At 44.4% G+C, this 23114-nt stretch overlaps 1 protein-coding gene across 6 annotated transcripts in view; it reads left to right on the plus strand.

Annotated features, from left to right (window-relative positions):
• The window catches only part of NTM (neurotrimin), a 963524-nt gene that overhangs the window by 765875 nt on the left and 174535 nt on the right, over nt 1–23114 (plus strand). For all 6 annotated transcript variants that reach the window (XM_033204656.1, XM_033204657.1, XM_033204658.1 and 3 more), the window contains one exon: nt 1965–2197. In XM_033204656.1, coding sequence (XP_033060547.1) covers nt 1965–2197 — 233 coding nt within the window. The remainder of the gene's footprint in view (nt 1–1964; nt 2198–23114) is intronic.

A 23114-nucleotide genomic window follows, 5' to 3' on the forward strand; every position in this document is an offset into this window, starting at 1 on the left:
CAGACGCTACCTCATACCTACTGAATCAGCATCCGCACTTCAGCCAAATCCCCGGGGGCTAATGTGCACAGTAAAGCTTGAGAAACATGCAGAGCTGGCTTCACAACTTTGTTTATTTCCATAGAAATCTGTTATCACCACCTTGAAATCCTTATTCATGCTGGAACAAAATACTCTGTGTTCTTGTTTTGCACTGGGCCCTACAAATGATATAAGTTGTCCTAGACACACTGCTCCATATTAGTGGTTTTGAAACATTAGTGTGTGTATGACCCAACTGAGATGTTGTTATAAATTCCCAGATTTTCTGAATCCGTAGAATGGGAGTGAGACTAAGAATCTGTAATAAACCTCTCCTGTGATTCTAATAGAAGTAGTCCATGTGCACTTTGAGAGATAGTCCCCCGACCTTCTCCGAGGTAGGCCTTCACTCATTTCCACGCTGCATCAGAATGGTGCTAGAGAGAGCCCGCATCTCATCCGCATTGCCAGAAAATGCAATAAGCTGCAAAAACCTTATTGGACACCTATGCCAAGGTGTTTCTTTGTGGGCAGTATTTTCCACAAGAGCTCTCAGCAAACTATCCATCTACACCTAAGTGATCCTTCCATAATGTTGAGACATTTACATAAGCAAAGCAAAAAGGATGCACAGTACAGGATTTCTCATGGGGACAGGGGTCTCCTAAAGAAGCAGGTGTGTACAATAGCAGTTGTTAGAGTTTTTATGGTCACAAACCATTTTGAGAATCCAATAGAAGCCATCACCTATCCCCAATGAAAAATTCACCTTTGCACCTTATGAGTCTCACACAGGACCAGGAATTAGAAGACTTGGCTGAGAGGTCTGACTTCTATACTTTTAGCCTCATTGCTTGGACAAGTCATCAGGCTATTCAGAACCCTAGAGTCCTGATCTTTAAAGCAGAGAATGGGTAACAGTGTCAACCTCAGAAATTTGTTGCAAAAAAATCAAAGGAGACGTTGAGCTGTGAAAGTGCTTTGTACACTGCAAAATAAGGTATACATTTGAGGCATCATTATACACCCTATGCCGCATTGTTATTTCCAGCATTATAGTCAGGATCAGGACACTGTGTTTGTAAATTTAGCCTAAGGCCATGGAACAGACTTGGTGTAGTAAGAGAGGGAAATGAATACAGACCGAAAGACATGATGAGGACTTGGCGAGAGTTGCTGGGAAATTTAAAAGTGTAGAAAAGAGAAGGGAGCTTCCACAATTCGAGGACTCCAGATGCAAAAATAAAAGAAAGAAAATCTATTTTTATATGTGCAGACAGTTCTGAGATTTTGGAAAGTGGCTTTAGTCTAGCAGTAACCGAACATTTCTGCCCCTGGGTATGATGAAGATGAGTAGCAATAGTGGTGGTCTGTATTTAGCTTTGACTGCAGAAGCCTTCTGTGGGAATTTGCTATTCTGAGATGAGAGAAATGATGTTTAGTCATTAAAAGCTGGGTCTCTGATCTAACACACATTTATTGTGTGACTTGGACAACAAGTTTAGTTTCTCTGCTCTTCTAAGCTTTTTCCAATAAAATATTCTTCATAGGGTTATCATAAGTATTGAATGCTGTAGTGCACCCTAAATACCTAGACATAAATGTGAAGGATTATCATCACCAAATCCTTGAGCAAAGGGAGAACTGGTAGTATTCGAAGTATTCAGCCATCCTGGGCATGCAAGATACCTCTAGGTTATAACTGAGATCATATTTGAAGTGGTTTTGTGCTCAAGTGGTTTGAAAAGCATGAGCAGCATTCTGAGGCTATAATCTCATAAGGCCTTTGCTGTGTTCCAGAAAAGTCCACCCCTGACAAAGGAAATGTATGTGTTGGGGGAAGGGAGAAAGACAAGATATTCTAGCCTTGCCATGAGGACCCACCTCTGATGGCTGCTGTCATCTCTCAGTCCCTTGACGTACCTGTCTGGTCTTCCCTTCAGGTGCACTATTGACAACCGGGTCACCCGGGTGGCCTGGCTGAACCGCAGCACCATCCTCTATGCTGGGAATGACAAGTGGTGCCTGGATCCGCGCGTGGTCCTCCTGAGCAACACCCAAACGCAGTACAGCATCGAGATCCAGAACGTGGATGTGTATGACGAGGGCCCGTACACCTGCTCGGTGCAGACAGACAACCACCCAAAGACCTCCAGGGTCCACCTCATTGTGCAAGGTAGGTCGGCGGGGCTTGGCGGGGAGATCAGGCTGGCCAGCCTGAAAAGCCTTCAGGTAAGGGTTTTTTCTCTGATGCTCAGCAGAGATGAGTTCTCCTTGTTCTATGCATCTAGGGTCCAGGGCACATTTCTGGTTGTCATTTTGCAGTTAGAAGCTAAATTTTCCAGTCATTTTCATTGAGTTGAACTAGTAATTGTTTTTTTTTTTTTTTTTTGTCATTTTTGTTCCAATAATATATTTTCTCCGGAAATTATCTTTTAATTATTGCTTTTCTTGACTTTTTTCTCCCCTAAGTTTTAGTGTTTTTTTTTTTTCAGATTTCATCCAATTCCAAGATTGTGTTATGTTTAAAACTAGACTTTTAATGCACTTTTGAAAGTACAAGTATGCCATGCCCCCCTCCAGCCTTGAAAGGAAGCAGAGCCAACCAGGATGCACAAATACCTGCTTGTTTCCGGCTCCCTTGCACCTCCTCTCATCTCCCAGCCAGGGGTTTTGGATGCCATTTCTCCCCTGTAATACTAGTGTCTGATTCTCCCTGTTTTGATTCCATCCCAACTCTCCTGGCCTTCTTCTCCTCCCCTGGCTCCTGGCTCGTGAGGCCTTGTATGTTTGTGTGTGTGTGTGTGCGTGTGTGTGTGTGAGAGAGAGAGAGAGAATATGTGTGTTGGTTCTACTCTCTCAGACCCTGGGAATGGAGCTCATCTCCATTCCCAGGCAGAACCAGTCCTGGGGCATTCAGACACCACTTAACCTGGTTGAAGGATTCCTAGTTAGTGAGCAAGAGCTGGCGTCACACTTGGCTACTTGCTGGCTGTGAGACCTTAAGTGATTACTGTGTCTCGGGGTTCTCTCTCTGTAAAGGGGGTCAGTGTGTGGATTGAATTGTACATGTACTGACATAGAAAACACTTAGAAGAGGACCTGGCACATCCAAGTACTATTTCAGCTGTTGAGTTTTCTTTTCTTTTCTTCTTTTTTAGGACTCTTGTAATTTTTATATATTTTTAGCATCTTTTACAGTGGGCCAGATATCTTATTTTGTGATGTCAGCAGTGTAGTCCCTGAGCAGTGGCATGCCAGACCCAGTGCTGGGGCCCTTTCCCAGGCTGATCCCGGGGCGCCTTCACATGGATGTGCAACTCCAGGGCGACACACTCCTCCCCTAGGGGCTCCTTCCACCAGTCCCCTTGTCGGTGTGTTCAAGAAAAGGGTAAAGAGCTATGGGATGATAGGTTAGAGACAGAATAGGAAGGAAGGCGGCTTGTGAAAGAAGAACTGAAGTGAGCTGGAAGAAGAAAGGGGAGGCCCGCTGTTTGACAGTAGGTGAAGGCGGAACTTGGGTCATGATCAGCACTGTTGAGTGAGGCAGGATGAGCAGGACTGAGAGGAGGACACACGAGAACAAGGCGATACTGGACCTGGCTCTGGGCAGAGCGTATGCCAGGGGACATGGGAATCCCTCACGCTGTGGCCCAAGTTTGGTCCTGCCAAATTGTTATTATATTTTGCTTACTCTTTCTTACCCAAACGAAATTATAATGGCTCTTTAAAAAGTGACTCTATAAATGAATACTTTTTGAACGGATGCATGTAAACAGCATTTTTAAAGAAAATAGAATTGCATAGAAGTTATCAGCGTGTATTACAAAGAGTGGAGTAGGTATTGCCATGTGAGATTTTTGTTTCAGTTTGTGTACATTTTTTAATATAAAATACATTTTTTATTGCGGATAGGGAGACCAAAAATTCTCGAGAATCTGCACTCTGCGGGGAGGGCTGGTGAATGCCGCAGTGCCACCATCTGCATACTCCACCAGGTGGCGCTTTGGAAGCCATTGCTCAGCCCCTCTCCTGTCCTGCCCCAACCCCTGCACCCTTAGTGTTTGAAAAGAATGCCTAGCATTGACAATGAGAGACTGGGAACTGGCAACTATTAGAGACATTTGCTTTAGGAAGCAGGGCCTTGTGGAACTGGAAAATGGAAGGAATTGTGAAAAGTGCTAATGCCTCCTTGAAAACAGGATCATATTTTTGTCATTTTCTTTGTTCAGCCACCCCCACTCATGCACACCCCCACACCCCTGCCCTGAGCACCTGCCATAATGCCTTATACAATGTGAACATTTAATAAATGCTTATCCAAGCAAATGGCTAGAATTAGAGCCAGGCGATCTTATATGGACTCCCAGAGAGACGGCTGGGTGTCTGTGGGGGTGAGATGATGGGAGGGGGTGAGAAGATGGAGTCTGCATCAATCTTCACTCACGTCCAGGCTAATGGAAAATGTCTAATCCCCGGCTAGGTGTTTACATCTGTGACTTGGCTGGGTGCCCTCTTCGCATGACACACCACCTCAAGTATTGGAATCTCATCTTGGGCTAATTTTCGAATGCTGATGGGTGTATTGATCTGGAAACAAGCTGGGTTAAAAAAGGCATTGGTCTTGTACACAGGCTCAGCCCAAGCTAATCCGCCGTCGATATGCCTGGACTGAGTATTATCGACACTTTAATGAATAGAGGACCATAGTTTTTTCAGAGCCGAACTGACCCCCTCTTCAAAGCAATCAGACAAACGAAATAGAGCCAGACTCTTGTGTTTCTGTATTGGAAAGAGGATGCACCACCATCCTGGATTACAAAAAAAAAATAAATAAATAGAAAGGAAAGAAATATATTTATCTTGGGATCGTTTATTATACTGAACATAAACCCTAATTCCCCCGGCAGAAGCTGACTATCTGGATGTGAAGTTGCTATTCAGCCCTGAGCGCAATGCTTTTGGAATAAAAGTTGGGCATGTTAGGTTTTCAAAATGGTATTATGATCCTTTAAAAAAAAAGAAATAAAAACAGCAACAACAAAAAGGAACTAAATTGATATTCTGCCCGTGAGTGTGTGTATTTATGTATATGAAGTCAGCTTCATAGCTAAATAAACCCACACAGAAGGAAGGTAATGACATCTCACAGCACTGCGCAGGCTGCTTCAGGGCTGGGGTATGTCTTTCCCCTTACTGTCAAATATCCCATCCACCCGCTAGTTCTCTGTGCTGGATTTTCTTCCCCTGTGGTCCTGATCCGATATGGTTAGTTCTTGCAGACAGTCGTGCCAAGGCGGCCACATGGGGCAAGTCTCTGGGGCAAGCTAGGAGCAAAGCCCATCCTTGGGCAGGAGGGTGACCCTGAAACCAGTGTGGGAGGGAGATGGAGGGGAAGGCAGCAGAAAGGGGGAGACGAGAGAACTGAGCTAAGTAGCTACTTGCCAGGGTGGCTATTTAAAATTAAATTTAAATTAGCTACAACCAAATAACATGTAAAATGTACTTCTTCAGTCACACCAGCCACACTGAAGTGCTTACATAGTCAAGCAGGACTGCTGTTCCCTTGCGTTCGTTCATTTTGCATTACTATAAAGGAATGCCTGAGGCTGGTAATTCACGCACACACACACACACACACACCACACACACACACACACACACACACACAAGAGGTTTATTTGGCTCATGATTGTGCAGCCTGTACAAGAAGCGTGGCACCAGCATGTGCATCTGGAGAGGGCCTCAGACTGCTTCTATTCGTGGCATGTGGTGAAGGGGACCAGTGTGTGCAGAGAGAGCATATGGTGAGAGAAAAAGCCAGAGAGAGCAGGGACAGGGCCAGGCTCCTTTTTACCACCAGCTTTCGAGGAAGCTTATAAAGCAAGAACTCACTTGCCCCACTAACCTGCATTTATCTATTTATACTCCATCCCCATGGCCAGACATCTCCCATTAGGCCCCCACCTCCAATTTTGGCATCAACTTTCCACATGAGATCTATAGGAACAAACACCCAAACGACTGCACTCCTGTGTTGAACAGTGCAGAGAGAGGAGATTTATGTGAACTTCCATTGTAAAAAGCTCTATTGGGTGGTGCTATAAAGGGTTACCATTATGAATCAGCAGGTGTTAAAACTAGAATGGCTTTCCGTGGCTCGACGGGCTAGGTGTATTGTAGAAAGGAGAGTGAAATTTTTGAAAGAGGATGGAAATTTTTAAAAAGATGATGCTCTTTTAAAAACAAGAGAGAATTGTTGAAAAAGATGGAGTAATGCAGTTCCCAGGTTAGCTTCAATTGTTTAAAAAGGTGGAGTAATGGAGTTCCTAGGTTAGCTTAGACAGAGAAGAGTCTGGAGTCCAAGGATGTACCTGTAGGAGAGTAGGCGGAGTTCAAGGGTTGGTTAAGTGTGAGCATGGGGGTGATGACTCCACCAGGACACTGAGATTTCTACCTGTGAGCTCAGGGGAGATGAATACTAACGTGTCTAAAGATCACATGGCAAAACTGATTCATCAGCAGAGGGGAATGAGTTCAGATACCTGGACCTCTTGACTTTGAGATGCCTTGAATGCTCCCTTCAAATGTGAAATGTAAGAAATACCACCAGTGGATTTGCATGTCCAGAACATAATCTTCTTGTCCAGAGTTGGAGAAACTCATCTAAAATATATTAACATTTAGGTCTAATGATTTCCATCTCTTTGACCTTAGGGTTTTCTGCTTAATAAATGTAATTAATAAGTGATTCTCTCTGGAGTCTAGCTGAATATTTTATTCCTCTCACCCTCTTACTCCTGCTACCAAACCAAGCATCCTGTACATCTGAAAAAGCCATACTGCTGTCTCCATTGTTCCCTTGGACAAGGTTACATCTTGGAAAACACAGAGTGGATAAAACACTCAGTGGGAATGAATTGTTTGCCTAATTAAGGACAGCTTGAGAAGACATCTCAAAGGCCCCATGTGTGAATGGTGGTAGAGCAAAAGTGTGCCATGGTTGTGCGCAGAATGTTAAGAAAGGTCCTCCCTATTCAAGCATGGAAAACTGACTTCTCAGTTTTGACTGGTGTACCTGCAGGACTTCACTCTCACTTAGAGACACATTTGCATGACAGAGAACAGTAGAATACAGTGCTTATAAAAACAGGGATATTAGTGTAATAAAAAATTTTTAAAAAGCTTTTAGCCTCTTTATCGGTTTTCCAGGCCCTATCTAGGTTTCTCTTTTGTCACTGGAGTATCTAATCAGCCCCTCCCTTTTGTTTGGTAAAATGAGTTTTCCTATTTCTCATTGGGCAGAATTAATCTGAAAATCCCTGCTATTGTTTGATAGTTAATTACCTGCCTTTGGAGTTGAACAGCTCCAAAGCTCAGGTAAAGAAGGGAAACACAAATGTCTGTGGAATAGGGCAGGAATGAGGGAAAGAAACCAGGACATTCTGTTCACTTCGTGTGTTAATGTAATTCCAGAAAGGAGGGGACTAGACTAGGGAGATATCCAGCCCAGGCAGCGACTTGCAAATAATGGATGTATGGCCACATCAGCCCCTCATTTACCTTTGATTGTCTCCCTGTTTCTGACTCTCGCTCTTACCCACCTGATATATACAACCTTGTTTCTTTCCAATCCTGAATAATTAGTTGACCTTGTCAAGCAAAGCTTGTTATGATGATTCAGAGAACAGGAATAATAACTTTTAATTTCCAGATACCTACACCCCAGAGACCCCTCCGCACTCTGAATCTGAACTGAAGGAAATTTGAAACACTAAATATCAAAGGAAATAATGTGACCTAATCCTTACTTTGAAAGCAAAGCTTTCTGTCTCTCCAGACATGTCACCCAGAAGGCACCATGCCCTTCCGGCAAGACAAGGCTCCCAGAGAGCTCTGCAGATCTTTGCACCAACACTTGCCATTCAAGCTGAGGCCATTGTAGAGGAAAACATCATGATCCAATTCTAAATAGACTGAAGTCACCTTCTGAGAACATCTGTGTTCTCCAGATGTCAGTAGCCCTGTGTGACAGATAGTGGGGCATACTTATCATCCCAAACTGCTTTCAAATGACCTCTCTTTTTCCAGTCCCATTCAAGAAATAGATGAAAATGTATATTTGGTCTAGTCATAAGACTGTGTATCTAAATTTGATAGAACTTTGAAAAAGTCAGGAAATTAAATTCCACTACAAAATTGGAGCTCTCCTCAAAGCACCCTGGAGAATGACAAGGAAGTAGGGCATTTTACCTGAAATTGATGTGTACTATCTAGACAGCATGCAGATGAGGCAACTCTGTTCTACCTGGTGAGTTTTAAAATTTCCTGAAGCAGTTACTGACAACAGAGGGACAAAAATTGACAGAAAGGCTAGAGCACATTTCAGTAAACCCATCTGAAGCATTATCTGTCTGCTAAGCCACGTAGGGCAAAATGTAAAGTCTAAAGTAATCTCAGCAAAATGCCAGAGTAAAAGTCATATTTGTTTAATAATGGCATTTTCTTTTCCTTTTGGTATGGCTAGGAAGGGGTCCTCATGTTCCCTACAGAGTTCGGAAAACTTGGCATCTTTTGCGGAAGAGTAGATAAAAATAGGGTCCCCTGTTCTAGCCTTTCACACCCATTCATAGAGAATGGAGCAGAAAGTTTAGATGGCCCTTATTGTTTTACAGCAAGCGCTTACTGAAGTCAGGCAACATCTCTCCAGGTAAGCAGTTCGGGCTCCCATGGGGAGGTCTGTAAGCAGCCCCTGAGTTCTTACCCCTCAGGTGCTTTTCCCCAGGGAGTCTGGGCTGCCTCTGAGCGGCCTCAGATTCTAACACCGTAGGATTGAGAAACATGGCTCTGATTCCTTCTGGATCTTGATTCTTTCTGCAGCTTCCAAGTGAGAAATGTCATTTATTTTGGGGAAAGGACAAACACCAGATCCTGAATAATCAGCTTTTTCAAGATATATCCCTTTAGACTCCCATTCCCATATCAGAGTGCTGATTTATTCAAGCTGCACTTGAAGAAAATCTTCTTAATTAAGGGTTGGATGAGGTCTCTTTATGGTCTCATGATCCACCACTACAGATCTGGCTAATCCTGTAATATATCCAGAATTTTCCTCATTACCGTAGTCCTGATTTCAGAAGGTCCCTCATACAGAGTGTGTATACAACAATATCAAGAGCAGCTGACTGGGATGCCATGACTGTTAGGAGAAGATTCTTAGACACTCAAAAGACCCAAAGATTCTGGTCATTCCTCTCTTCTTAATAAAATTAAAGTGCTTCTTAGGGCATGGGGAGTAGTTGATGAGGAAGGTTTCCATCCATCTGTTGTCAGATCGAAGACACTCTACTGACCCTGTTGAATTCCATTTAACAGTATTTTGAAGCCAGGTCCTGGGCTCACAAAGATTCATACAGAGCTCCTGCCCTGTCCAGCAGAGGAGACCACTATACTAACAAGTATCTGTCTTGTAAGGTAACAGGGATTCGGATGTTTGAGCATATCAGTGCTATGAATACACTGAAATAGAGTGATTGAATTTACCTGCAAGATTAGACAAAACTGCAAAGTTATGTTTCATGAGGGTCTTGAATGGACAGTGGAGTTTTTTTTTTAGGGGATCTGGCATCCCAAACAGGAGCACTGATGTGTCCAAATCTTGGAAGGCTGAATGTGTATGGTGTGTTGGAGGAAAAGTGAGGACACTAATGTGGTCACAGGGCAGAGTTCCTGGGGTGAAATCACTCACTATATGGCTAGAAAGGTAGGCTGCATCTCAGTTTCAGGTGAAACCAGATAGGCTTCCAATAGGCTTGTTTTTTCTTGTTGTCCTGCTAGAATGCTACTTCTCTTTCTCAAGGAAGTGCATGTTACATTGTTTTGACAATGGACAAATACTCAAAAGATTGTCAGTGGAAAGGAACATGACAAACACCTAGGTCAATAAATCTTGGGTAGAAAAGAGATATATTGGAAGGAAAGAACATATCCAATCCCAACTGGTTCTATGCCCCTTGCATGGTTAAGACACAAAGGGGAAAGATTGCAAAAGATTTTTCTACCAACAAGTCAATTTTCAAAAGCACTACAATGTATGTCTTACATTTGAATTTGTAATAATGATTCTTCTTCCATAGTATAGTTAAGGTGCATCTCTTTGTGTCCTAGCAAATAGAGGGTGTGGTACTGGATTTTGTGCTGTCATGGTGATGATCATGGCAGAGAGAGTGAGGATGGTGCTGAGGATGCATGACAGCTGCAGGAAGCAGTCCTCAGCCCTCAGGTCCTCAGCAGCCTCCTGCCTGAGAGTCCCCATACAAATGAGAAGACACCCCCTGTTTCTGATGTCTCCAGGCTAATTTAGACTTTGAGATGTCACCACTTGGAGTATATGTTAAGACGTATTCCTGTTGAATGTCGCCTGTGGTAAATAAATGTCTAACGTTGGTATGAAATCTAATTGGCTTCCGCTAGAGCTTGGCTCAGCAGAGGAATTCACTCCTGGAGTTTTTGGAGCACCACACTTTGCTTTTGAGAGATCTTCATTTCATGTTATTTGAGAAAGAATTTATTGATGCAAAATCAGGGCAGTTTAATTTGGTGGCATGTTTCTTTATGTCTCAATTATATATTCATGTCTTTGTGGTAAACTCAGCTGGTGGGGGGATTAAGAATTCAAAATAGAGGATTTTCACTTGGCAAGTAGTGCTTTCTACTGTGATTAATTGGGACTCTGCACAATGAACCCGGTGTTGGCTCCGCTGGGGATGTAATAGCTTAGTAGAAAGAAGTAAATTTCAGGATTTAAGAGTTTTGGGTTATAGTCTGAATTTTGATAATTACCTGGAAAAATGATCTCCTTATTTTAGTTATTCCAGATTAGATATTCCCAATCAGATACCTTTTATAGAAGTGTTTTTGTGTCCCATAATTTGATCTGGAGAAAGGCGCCAAGTAGGTGCAGGGAAGCAGAAGGGCACCTCTCATTGTTGTGATCATCTACCAGCCCTAAAGGCTTCCAGGTGCTTACATCCATTTGTCTTTTTCTGTCTTCTTTCTATGGACGCAATCCTCTAGACAGGGAATGCACACATGTCCTGCCGCTGATGTGGGTCCCTGTTCCCAGAAACCTATCTGGATCGCATCCTGTTTCTCCAGCCTCAGCCGCCTCCACAGAGCTCTATTGCTCCTGGCTTTCCGGCCTTCTGACCTGGTGCTGTTCCTCAGCTCTCTTGCCACCATCTCCTGTGTTCTCACTGTTTTGTTTGGACATGTTTTATGGTGTTCTTATCATCTAAAAGCTGGATTTCACAGAGGGGACCCGTGTGCTAACACTGTTCCTCATTCTGAGGGCTAGGCTGGCCAAGCCATTTCTTCCTACTCTGAGAAAGAAAGATGAGAAATTTTGATTATTTTCCCTTTCACACATAAACCATCATGTGTCAAGTCCTGAAATTGAGGTTGGAATGGATACAAAGATGGATGACAGGGGTCCCTACAATGGGGACGTGCAAAGGGGGTGGGGTGCAGGTGGAATGTGGAAGGGCAGCAGCTCTCACAGCTGGCGGAGAGTCCCTGGGCTGAAAGCGATGCCTGCAAGCTTGGGAGCCAGGCTTTGCTGTAGAAAAGCCTTTTGAAATTGAGTAGTGCGGCCTTTCAGCTCCCGACTCTTAGAATGAAAATAGCGATTCTGCCACACCCACTTTGCTCCCCTCCCCCTCATTTCTGCACTTGTGGCCTGAGTGATCTTTTCAATTCCAGATCTGGTGGTTCCTCAGGACTTCTCTTTAGCCAAGAGAGCCAATTCCTTATGAAGGAATTGATAATCCTGGAGGCCAGGCTCCAGGGGACCTCTGCTACTGGTTCATACCATGCCCTGCCTCACTATTTTCAGTCTAGTGTATTTTTTCTTGTTATTTCTGGTCACAGACCCTTTGAACATTCCCTTCACTCTTCCTGGAATTCTCTTTTGCTTTTCACCCAGTCAGTCCTATTTATCCTTCCGACTTTGACTCAAATGCCATTTCCATAGAGAACTTTCCCAGACCTGCTAACCACTGCCACTCCTACCTCTGCCAGGAGCTAGAGCCTTGCCCTTCTTCCTGGTTCTTGCCACAGTTAAAATGTGGCATTTGTCTGTGTGATTGGTCGATTATGTCAGTTTTCCTGAGGTCAGGAGGCCTGTAGGCTTGTGCATTCTGACCCTAGTGCCTGTAATTTAATAGAGCTCAGGGACCATTTGTTGGATAATCGATAAGTAAAGTTTCTTTTTTTTACTATATTATAATTATTAAACAAAACGATTCATTTTTTTTCATTACTAGTTGTAGTAGGCTGAATAATGGCAAAATAAAGATATCAGATTCGAATCCCTGGAACCCAAAACTATACTTTGCATGGTAGAGTCTTTACAGATGGGATTAGTTTAGAGATTTGAGATCGGGAAATTGTCCTGGGCCCTAAATGCAATCACATACATCTTTACGAAAGGGACGCAGAGGGAGCTGTGATTGGAATACACACAGAGGAGAAGGCAGTGTGAAGACAGGAGCAGAGGGATGTGAAGATGCTGACCCTCAGGGTTACAGTGATGTGGCCACGAGCCAAAGAATGACCGCAGCCGGCAGAAGCCGAGAGCACCAAGGAGCAGACGTCTCTCGAGAGCCTCTGTAGGAATCACAGCCTTCCTAATACCCTGATTTCAGTGTGGTGAGAGTTATTGTTGGACGTCTAGCCTCCATAATCATCAAAGAACCAATTTCTCTTGTTTGTTAAGCCACTAAACTTATAGAAATGTGTTATAGCATAAGGAAGCAAATACACTGGCCTTCAATGTTTTGAATCCTTAATGGCTGGAAATAGGAAAAACAAAAATTGATATTTGAAATCTGCCCCAAATTTAGTCTTTGTCACTGTGAGAGATGAAGTAACACTCATCTTTTTCATTATTTCTTTTTAAAAAGAATCCCTTTGGAGATGCACCCTTGTCATGTAAATGCAATGAGGCATCAGCTTTTTGTCCTTGGGGTATCTACAGGAGCAGATGGAGTCATCCACATTTCAAAACTAAGATGATACTTTTTGATGTTGAAAATTTCTGTCCCAGAGGCCCTAGGGTATGGAAGCAGGGGACGAAGGACACCTCCGCCAAATATGGTTTTAATGAGAGGAAACCATTGATGTTGCCTAACATTAGGCTGTGAGATTTGGTTTGTGAATGTGGGACCAGAGTTGAAGATTACAATTGCTAAACATCCTCTGCATAAAATAGAGCTTCCAACCCCACATCATCACACCCTAGCACCTTTCTTGCCTTGTTTGTTCTTTATAAAATAAGTCACCTATTGGCATAATGGATATTTCCGTGTTGGAGAGTGGTAACCTGTTTCACCCCTCCAGAACATGTGTGCCATGAGGGTGGGGCTTGGTCTGGAGTGTTCATTGTTGTGTTCCAAGTGCCTAGAAAAGGGTCTGGTGCACACTGGGTACTCTGTAAGTATCTGTCAAATAAACAAATGAATGAAAACAAAGGCCCGTCATTAAGTGGACTCGATCATTTTTTCTCAGCGTTTGCTCTCACTTTGCTCAGGCGTGAGAGCTTGAACTTCTCTGTTACTTCTGTCAAAGTTTTGGTCCCTCTAGTCTCAGACCAGGTGACATTCAGCCGAGTTTTGCAGAATGCGTTTTCTTAGCAAGATAAAGAATTGAAGTAGACTGAAGGAACAACGCACACAGCAGGAAGGACTCCGAGAGACCAAAGATGGGTCCCTCCAGGTGGTGGGCTGGACAGAAAACAGGAATGATGGGGCCACCCCACAGCCTGGACAGCAGGAGAGGGCCAGATCTCTGCCACCCCCAAGGTGTGGATTTCACTGTGGAGGGGATGGGGAATTATAGGAATGGTTGAACAGGGAAATTAAATGAGTTGTATTTCAGATAGATCTCTGGCATCAGAATGAAGGATGGATTGGAGGGAAGTTTTGCTTCAGGGAGACTGAGAGAGAATGCAAGCAAGGCTGAGATTGTATTATCCTGTGTTCCTGACCGGGAGACCCCCCTCTCACCTTGAGGGGCTGGGCAAACAGTGCTTTAGAGCAGCCAGTCCTTGACCAGAGGGCACACACACAGGAAGAGCAGGAGGGGTCCCGTGGCCACATGGTTCCAGTTTTCCTGGATGATCCCAGTTCCTAAGGGACACATTTATTCTCCATGTGTGGTTGCTAAGGGAGTAATTCAATGAAACTTAAAGTTTACACCTTTGTAAAAGTTTCAAGTTTATACGTTTACAAGTAAGGGAAAAAATGTGCCAGACTTTGTTTCTGTTTGGAATTCTGGGAATATGGCCTTTGGATTATGGACATGAAATCATGTCACCAACAGGAGATAAGGTTTGTGTGAACAAACGGTAAAGCTTGAAATAAGATAGGATAAGATAGGATAAAGAACCAAGAGAGCCTTTTAAATAGGAGAAGCTATTTAAAAGCAGAAAGGAGAACAGGTTCAGAGGATACCAAAACCGGAGATATCACAGAATGTTTGTCAGACCACTCATTCCGGCTGTCTGCCTTGGAATCTCTGGAGGAACTTTCCAGAAAAAAAAAGAAGAATGGAGACCACTCCACAGACCCACCGAACCTGAAGAGCCCAGGTGCAGGCGTGGGTGGGGAACGTCGTGGGGGTAAGATTGGGAATCACAGGCTGGAGCCCAGAGAGTTAAGGCCAGAGGCAGCTGAAGGTCAAATTGGGAACATTTCTTACATCAAATCCTAAATGAGGTTCATGCTGATTAGTAGGAAGTGTGTCAAATAGGTGAGCGGGCGTGTTCCTGGTTTCTAATTACAGTGTGGCTTTCATCTCCCTGAGCTTGTTGCTGCACTGTTGTTCAAATGAAAAATGGGAACCAGACATGAAGAGGAGCTTCTCCCCTAAGTGGGTCAGCGCAGGCTTATTCCACCTTCTCCCACCTTGTTTTTCTAAAGAGTTACCTGGCTTTGGTCCCTCACTGATACTCACTGAGATGTGGCAGCCATTCCTTTGCCTTCTTTGGACAGGGCAGCATGCGGCCCATGTAGGACTGGCAATAAAATAGTCAAGAAATTCTTTGTACCTTTTTCTGGGGTTCATATGGCAAATGAATTTTTTGTGTGAAAAAGCTTCCTGTGATTGAGTCAGCCTGGTCAGTCTGGTCGCACAGGTGATGGCTAATGCACCAGGAAGCGTCCTCGAGGGCCAGTCTTGGCCACAGCGGTTCATGAAGCTCATGGCCTGGCAGGGAAGGGGAGCTGAAGCAAGCAAGCCCTTCACCCCTCTCCCACCAACACGTGAAGCGCCTGCCTCACCTTTCAGCCCAGGACCTGCTTGAAGAAAGATGCATATATAGCAATAATCTTCTCTTCCTTCCTTCAGCCATCAAATATTCCGTGAACGTCTACTGCGAGCCAGGCATCATGCTACACTCAGGGAGAACACAAATGCCCTACTTACCCCCAAAGAAATAATACATGGCCGGGTGACTGGAGAAGTCAGTAACTTCTTATGACATAGGGAGAGAGCTGGACTGAGTACCAGGGGCTGTGCCAGCACCCAGGGGAGGCCCCTAAAGAAGCACAGGGACTTTGGAAATGAAGCATTGCCCGGCTGAGAGCTGAGGAGGATTAGCTGGGTGGCATCGGGAAGGTGAAACCTTCTGTACACAAAATGACAAGTATGGGGATGGGGCACCGACGAGGGCAGGGTCCGTGTGGAGAAGGAAAAGGCAGTGAGAGGAGGAGGAGGGTGAGAGGAGAGACCCGGGAGGGAGCCACAGCAGATGGCCCAGGGCCTGGAAAGCCCTGCCGGTGACTTTGGGATATTTCTTTTTTTTTTTTTTTTAATTATACTTTAAGTTCTAGGGTGCATGTGCCCAACGTGCAGGTTTGTTACATATGTATACATGTGCCATGTTGGTGTGCTGCACCCATCAACTCATCATTTACATTAGGTATATCTCCTAACGCTATCCCTCCCTGCTACCTCCTCCCCATGATAGGACCGGGTGTGTGATGTTCCCCTTCCTGGGTCCGAGGGGTATTTCTTAAGGGCAGAAGGAGCCAAGTTAGGGGAGAGCAGACCCAATTCAGGAGAATTCCTCCCTCGGTTTCTGTTTTGAAAAAAGGGTATCTTGGAGCAATGCTGAAACCAAAGGACCTCCGTGGTTCACAGCGTTGTGGGATCCTCCCTGCCTGCCTGCCTGCCTGCCTGCCCAGGGCTGCCCAGCGGAGGGGACGAGGAGCTGAGCTCCTGTTTTCACACCATCGGTGCCCCTCCAGTGAGGCTTCAGTTTTTGACGGATTCCCCCCACTGGAGTGGGGAGATCTTCTAAGCAGCACCCTGTTTAGAAGATCAGCAGCATCAGAAGAGCATAGATGGACACCCTTCTCCCTTTCCATACGCAGTTCTCTTCTTTGCTATTTTCCGCCTAGCTCTTGGAGGCTGTTTCTCATTTGGTCTTTCCAGCAGCTTTTTTTTTTTTTTTTTTTCCCCATAAAATGCTCTTTTTGTCATCTTCTGCCTATTCACTGTTTTTCATCCTTTTTTTCTGTTCTTTTTCATGGTGTGCTGTTTTACTCTCAGGCGCACTCCTATCAGATCCTCCCATTCTCTCACGCTTCGCCAGCCCCATTCTTCATGTTGACCTTCGGTTCTGGGCACTGTGCACCAGCGCTCATGCGCCCTCCAGTTTCACATTTGCCACAGTCTTCTTCCCCCCAACTTCCTTTGCTTCCTCTCCTCTTCCCCTGGCGCCCCCTTGCCGGTCGCCGTCCCTATGTTTTACCCAGTGTCCGCTTTCTTCCCCGTGGGCAGCCCTGTGCACCCAGACTGCCATTCCCTCCTCCCGCAGCTGCCCATCCCCGACCCTTCCTGCTGGGCTGCTTCTCCACCCAAGGGCCCCATGGGTTCCTCCGACACTCAGAGCCCACATGGCCGTCGTAGAGAGGATAAGATAATCAGATGCACCTTTTTACTTATTTATTTTTCATTTCACTTAATAAGCACATCTTGAAATTGAGCTGCAGTTTCACTCCTAATGTATCATTTCCCTTGGGGAGCCCACATCCAACCCCAGTTGAAATTCTCTCCGTGCACAGTGCAGGGAAGGAAGACGCTAGGTTTCAGGTTTCTTTCTTGAGATCCAAACATGTTACGTCCTAATGGAAAGTGCGTGGGTCTGGGAGTGTGTGTTTGTGAGGGGAGTGTGTACGTGTGCATACTCTGTCCCTTCTGTGATGTGCCTGTGTATAGGAGTGTATTTGTGGTTTTGGGGGAGTGGGTATGTGAGTGTGTATGTGAGGGAAAATGTGTATGTGTTTGTATGTTTATGGGGAGTGTGTATGTGAGTGTGTTTATGTTTGTGTGGGGCGTATGTAAGTGCTTGTGTATGTGTGAAGAGTGTGCATGTGTTTGTGTTGAGTGTTGATGTGATTGTGGGGGGTATGTGGGGAGGACTTGTGAGTGTGTGTATGTGTTTGTGTGGGGCATGTGTGTATTTGTGGGACATGTGTGTTTTTGTCGAGAGCGTGTATGTGAGTGTTTGTATATGGGAAGTGTGGGTGGGGGGAGTGTGGATGTGTGAGTGTCTGTGTTTGTGCGGGGAGTATGTATGTGAGTGCTTCTGTGTGTTTGTGAGGAGTGTGGATGTGATCGTGTGTGTGTTTGTGGAGCATGTGTGAGTGTGTGTGTTTGTGTGGGGCATGTGTGTTTGTGGGGCCTGTGTGTGTGTGTTAGTGTAGGGAGTGTGTATGTGATCGTGTGTTTGTGTAGGGAGTGTGTATGTGATCTTGTGTGTGTGTTTGTGGAGTATGTGTGTGTGTGTGTGTGTAGGGAGTGTGTATGTGATCTTGTGTGTGTGTTTGTGGAGTATGTGTGTGTGTGTGTGTGTGTAGGGAGTGTGTATGTGATCTTGTGTGTGTGTTTGTGGAGTATGTGTGAGTGTGTGTGGGGGAGGAGGTTTCTGTCTATGAGCACTAGGTGTAATGGACATGTGATACTTAGCCAGAGTGAATGTGAAGACCACAGAGGGAAAAGGGAAGAGTAGCTCCTCAAAGGGGCTGATGATTTCCCTAACTCTCCCCTGGTCCACCCCAAGAGAAGGATCCGCTGTGAAAGTACCAATCACCAGAAGTGTGACGGCCACTCCACCAGCCACCTGGAGCCCAGTGGCAGGAGCGTCTGCAGAGAGACCCTACCTGCGATTTGTTCTGGCCGAGCCAGAGGCAAGCATCTCAGGAAAAGGAGATTTTCTGGAAGAGTGCAGCAGCCACATGACAGAATTGTGCGTTGAGTCCCAAGGGTCTGCTCTGGCCCCTCTAGGCCCAGAGGCCTCTTCTGCTCCAGGCTGGGGTCCTTTCCTGGGGCACAATGACTGGGGTGCCCCTAACTGGTCTAGCCATGGGAGATTGTAAACATAGCTTCTCATGTCGCCGAACTTTTAGAGACAACAGTAGGAAAACAGTAGCAGGCAGATTGCATCATGCAATGATAATGCTATTTATATCTATAGCTTATTGAAACCTGATTATGTGGCAGCCAGGAACTAGACGAAGCTCATTATGCATACTATCTCATTTAATGGTCAAACAGCCCTGTGCGATAGATGCTGTCACTTCCCTTCCTTTAGAAATGAGGAGACTGACGAACCCAAGTAAGGTTACACATTGGTAAGTGGCAGAGCCAGAGTTTGAATTCAGAAATTCACAGCCCACCTCAAACACTACGCTTCCCCTTATAAGCAAAGGATCAGGTTAACCTGACTCAAAGGACTGTATCCCAATAGCAAGCACATGCGTGGGCTCAAATTGTTTTAGAGGTAGAAGCCTCCCTGGAGGCCACCTAGCCGGTGATTCTCAGCTCTACTGCGCGTTGCAGATAGTTGGGGTATTGTTAGGCAATACCAACACTGAGGTCCTCCTCGGAAATTCTGACTCAATTTACTGGGGGTAAGGCCATGGTGTCTTTTTTGTTTTTTAAACTCCTGGATGTTTCTGTTGTTTACCCATGTTGAGAACCACTGTCCTAATTTTACACATGGGAAAACATGAAACTGAAGGGGTTAGCTGGCTTATCCAAGGCCATGCTGCTGGTTAAGTGCAGTAGCAAGGACTAATCCGAGCTCTCCCAACTCTCCTCTAGGGCTCCTTCTCTTGCCCGTGATGAAAGACAAATCTTGTCTTATGTGTGTGAGGAAACAAAATACAATATGGTGGGTAAGAATTTGGACTGAGACACCAACTGGGTTGGAAACATCGCTGTGTAATCTTGGGTTTTATGTGTTCTCTGGCTTTGTTTTTTTTTCCATCTGTAAAATGAGGATATAATAAATCCTGTCTGGCGGGATTCTTGTAAGATGATAACATGAGATGATACCATAAAAAAGTGCCATAATCTAGCCCAGCATATGGTGATTGTTTTTGCTGTGGGGAAAGAACCATCCGTTAAACATCAGCCTCACTGGGCGATCTCAGATGGCGATCATCAGTAATACCAACTTTGGATTTTCAAAAGTAGTACACAAGTAAAGAATCCATGTCTTTCTTAGACTATGAACTCATTGCGGATGATGGGTGCTATGGAAATGCACTCTGCACAAGGTGACATCAGCAAACTCAGCAATGATTGCTGATGGAATATCTGGCCATTGGTTTGGCTGAGGTAGAACCAGCATCTAAATCTCCTGTTGCCATGTTGTTCCTCTAACTTGTCACAAATGGGGACGCTTGATGTTCTTCCGCAAGTTCTTCTCAATCTCATCACTAAGGCAGATGTGAAGACCTTCATGATGCTGCTCACAGGCACAGCTCTGACCCTGTGAACTCCCAAGGCCTGTTCTCTGTGGGGTGATTTACATCAGGAGACATTATTGTCTCCATCACTGGTTTCAATACCATGCAACAAAGATGCCATGGAGATTGGAGCTTACTCTCTAAGGATATTGTCCCTCAGCACACGCAACTGCTACTCTTCCTGAGTTTCCCCTTGCCTCCTGGGACTCTGTCTAATTGGCTGTTTTATTCTCAGCTCCCCCTCCCCTGTTGGCCTACACATAGTCTTCTGTTATTCTCACTTAGGCTACGTGCTGTCCAGTGACCCACCCAGGCCCAGGACTTTACCTGCAGTGCTTTTACCCATGATAGCGATATCTTTATTTCCAACACCAGCAAAGCTACGTTTGTAGGAAATCAATGGAATCTCCTCTCGAAAGTGGCACAATGTATTCAAAATTAAACAAATCATCTTGCCCCACCTCCCTTACCACCCCAAATTCCTCTTGTTTCTGTATCAGCAACCTTAGAGTGGTAAAACCCAATTCTCAAGATAGAGAACTAGAGGTCATCCTTGATTTGTCCCTTTCCATAGTACTCCTCGTTCAGTCATTTGCTGCTGTACATGCCCGTCACTCATGATTCCCCATCTTTGCTGTCATGGCCTTGCTTCAGCCATTTATCCCATTTACCTAACTCATTGCCTTCCTACAGTCTCTGTCCTCCACTGTGCATCCTGTGTCACATGGTTACCCTAAAATAAGAGCAAACATTTATTAGGTCCTTTCCATGTGACAGGTACTAGGCTTAACTTACAGAATCTCATTTAAATCTCCCAACAATCATAGGTAGTAGATATGAGTGTGATATGAACCCTTTTAGTGAGGAAACTGAGGCTTAGGGGGGTTTAAGTCTTGCTGAAGATCATCCAAATAAAAGATGGGGCTTGAACCCTTATCTGCTATTGAATGAAGCCTGACCGTAGAGCTGTTCCCTCTCTAAGAGACTGAGCTCGCTCTCCTTTCTCAAAAGCATCCCTCTGCTAAGTGCTGCTTCTTGCAGAGGCTTTCTTCTTTTATTTCTTTTTGGGCTCTCCTGTTTCCTTGGAAATGTTGATTTCATTGCATTTTCCTAATATTTCATGCTTAAATTTAATTTATTTGGTGCTATTGTACAGTGCCTTGAGCACCTGAGAGGAAGCGAGAGTTTTATAAATAAAATAATTATTACAGCTTGCTCTGATGGCAGCCCCTGAGCTATTTAGTAGATATATCAATTACTCTCAGTGTTGAAAATTTTCACCTAAAGCCCTTTATGGCCCAAGTTTTCCTTGGCTTTTAATGCTGTATCCTGCTTGTTGTAGTTTTGACACAATCTTGTAACACTTTTCTTTACTATCCCCATCAGAAGTGAACAGACAGCAGCTCAGCAAAAGTGCCATATAATGTATTCTAGAGAACATGACCTAGTTTTCTCAACCTTTTTGAATCACTTAGTTCCAGGTGTCATTTACTAGACCTATTATGTCAGTTTTGCAGTGAGTCAGCCCTCCTTACCCACCTCATGGTCTCTATTAGTGAGACCTCATTATCTATTAGTCTGTTGCAGAAACCTCACCCACGATAATCTGGAGATGGGTATGAATTAATCACAACACTATTTGGCACCCAGGATTTCAGGATTCTAAACTACAAGGCTTATGCAGACAAAATGTTTGTCAAAATCTTGAAAGGAAGTGAAGCCCCAACACATGGAGTAGGGTGAGTGGATTAGAGAGTGCAGTGTAGAGATCTCTGTAATGAAATTCCGTTTTCCTGCAGCTCAGAATGCTATGCAATCCACATAGTAATTAGAGAGAACTGAAGTAATTTTGCATTCCTGGACCCAGTATTCTCAAGATGCATTAATCAGTCAGTGACAATTTGCATTCCTACTAAGCACAAGCCACTGTTCAATATGCTGCTTGTGCTAAATTGGCCCATTCCTCCACAGTTCCTCCTTTCATGATGAGTGAGTCTGGTACATGTCATAAGGTTCCACCTCTCAGGAATACATCTAAATGTGGCACTGACCATCATTCCTAGCATTATGGCTACTTTCTGGATCCTGCCTGCCTCACAATCTCATAGCACATCACTAGCAAGAGATGTGAGAGGACCGTTGTCGTCTATTTAGTGTTTTTAGAGGCATGTTGAAGAATTCAGAGGATAAACCAATGGCCAAGCTAAGATTTCTCCCTGGACATCTCCCACTCATGCAGTTACACCTGAGCTGGCTTCTCTCACTTCCATCGTGGCATGTTTTTTAATTCTACTTTAAAAAATACACTTTATTCTATCCTATTTTACTCTATTCTATCTTATTCATTCATTCAAAAAAAAATGAACTTAGCACTTGCTGTATGCCAGTTATATGACTGGCATGTACAATGATGGGCAACATTGACATTGTTCTTTATTTTTTGGAGTTTGAGTTCTTCTCTTCTTTTTGTTTTTAAGCATTTTTTATTTGTTTGTAGAGATGGGATCTTGTTAGGCTGGTCTACAACTCCTCAAGTGATTTTCCTGTCTCAGCTTCCTGAGGTGCTGGGACTGCAGGTGTGAGTCACCATGCCAGGTTTTCTGTTCCTCTCATCTTGACTTGCCTGCCTCTCAAAATTCTACTCTTTGTAATCTGTAGTTGTATTAAGGATTTCTAAAGAAGTTTCCTCATTAACCAGAAACAATACACTGTGCTGTCTCTATTTTGTGTTTTTTAGCAAACAAATGGGAGTAGCCAATCTGTCCATTACAAATGAGTTCATTCCCATTCAAGCGAGGGCTGTCACGCATCTTGCCTGAGGCTTCTTATGTTATGAGCAACATATTGGCTTCAGTTGTCTGTACTTTGTCCTAGCTGCACCGAGAGCCTTAGACAAAGGAAAGGCACAATGACTCAAAATAATTTATTGTATTATATATAGTAGTCATGCATAGTTCCAGTGACAGGGAACACAATGAGCTTGTTCAAGGTGGCTATGTGTAACCCTCTCTCTGGGCCAGGTAGAGGTTGTTAGATGTCTAACAACTATTCTTCCCCTTACCCAGATACGAATCTGAAACAAACTACGACCCAGATATCCAGACCAGAAAGAAACAGATAGGATGAAGCCTGTTCTGCCCACAAAGGGAAGAATAACCTCCAGTGAAAAGCAACTAACTGGAAATACTTTACATTGCTGTAGAGAGTGCAGCGTAGAGAACTAGCTAATGAAATTCCGTTTTCCTGCAGGTCAAAAATGCTTTGTGATCCACGTAG

Source organism: Trachypithecus francoisi, unplaced genomic scaffold (genome assembly GCF_009764315.1).
Source record: "Trachypithecus francoisi isolate TF-2019V2 unplaced genomic scaffold, Tfra_2.0 Lachesis_group8, whole genome shotgun sequence".
NCBI lineage: Eukaryota > Metazoa > Chordata > Mammalia > Primates > Cercopithecidae > Trachypithecus > Trachypithecus francoisi.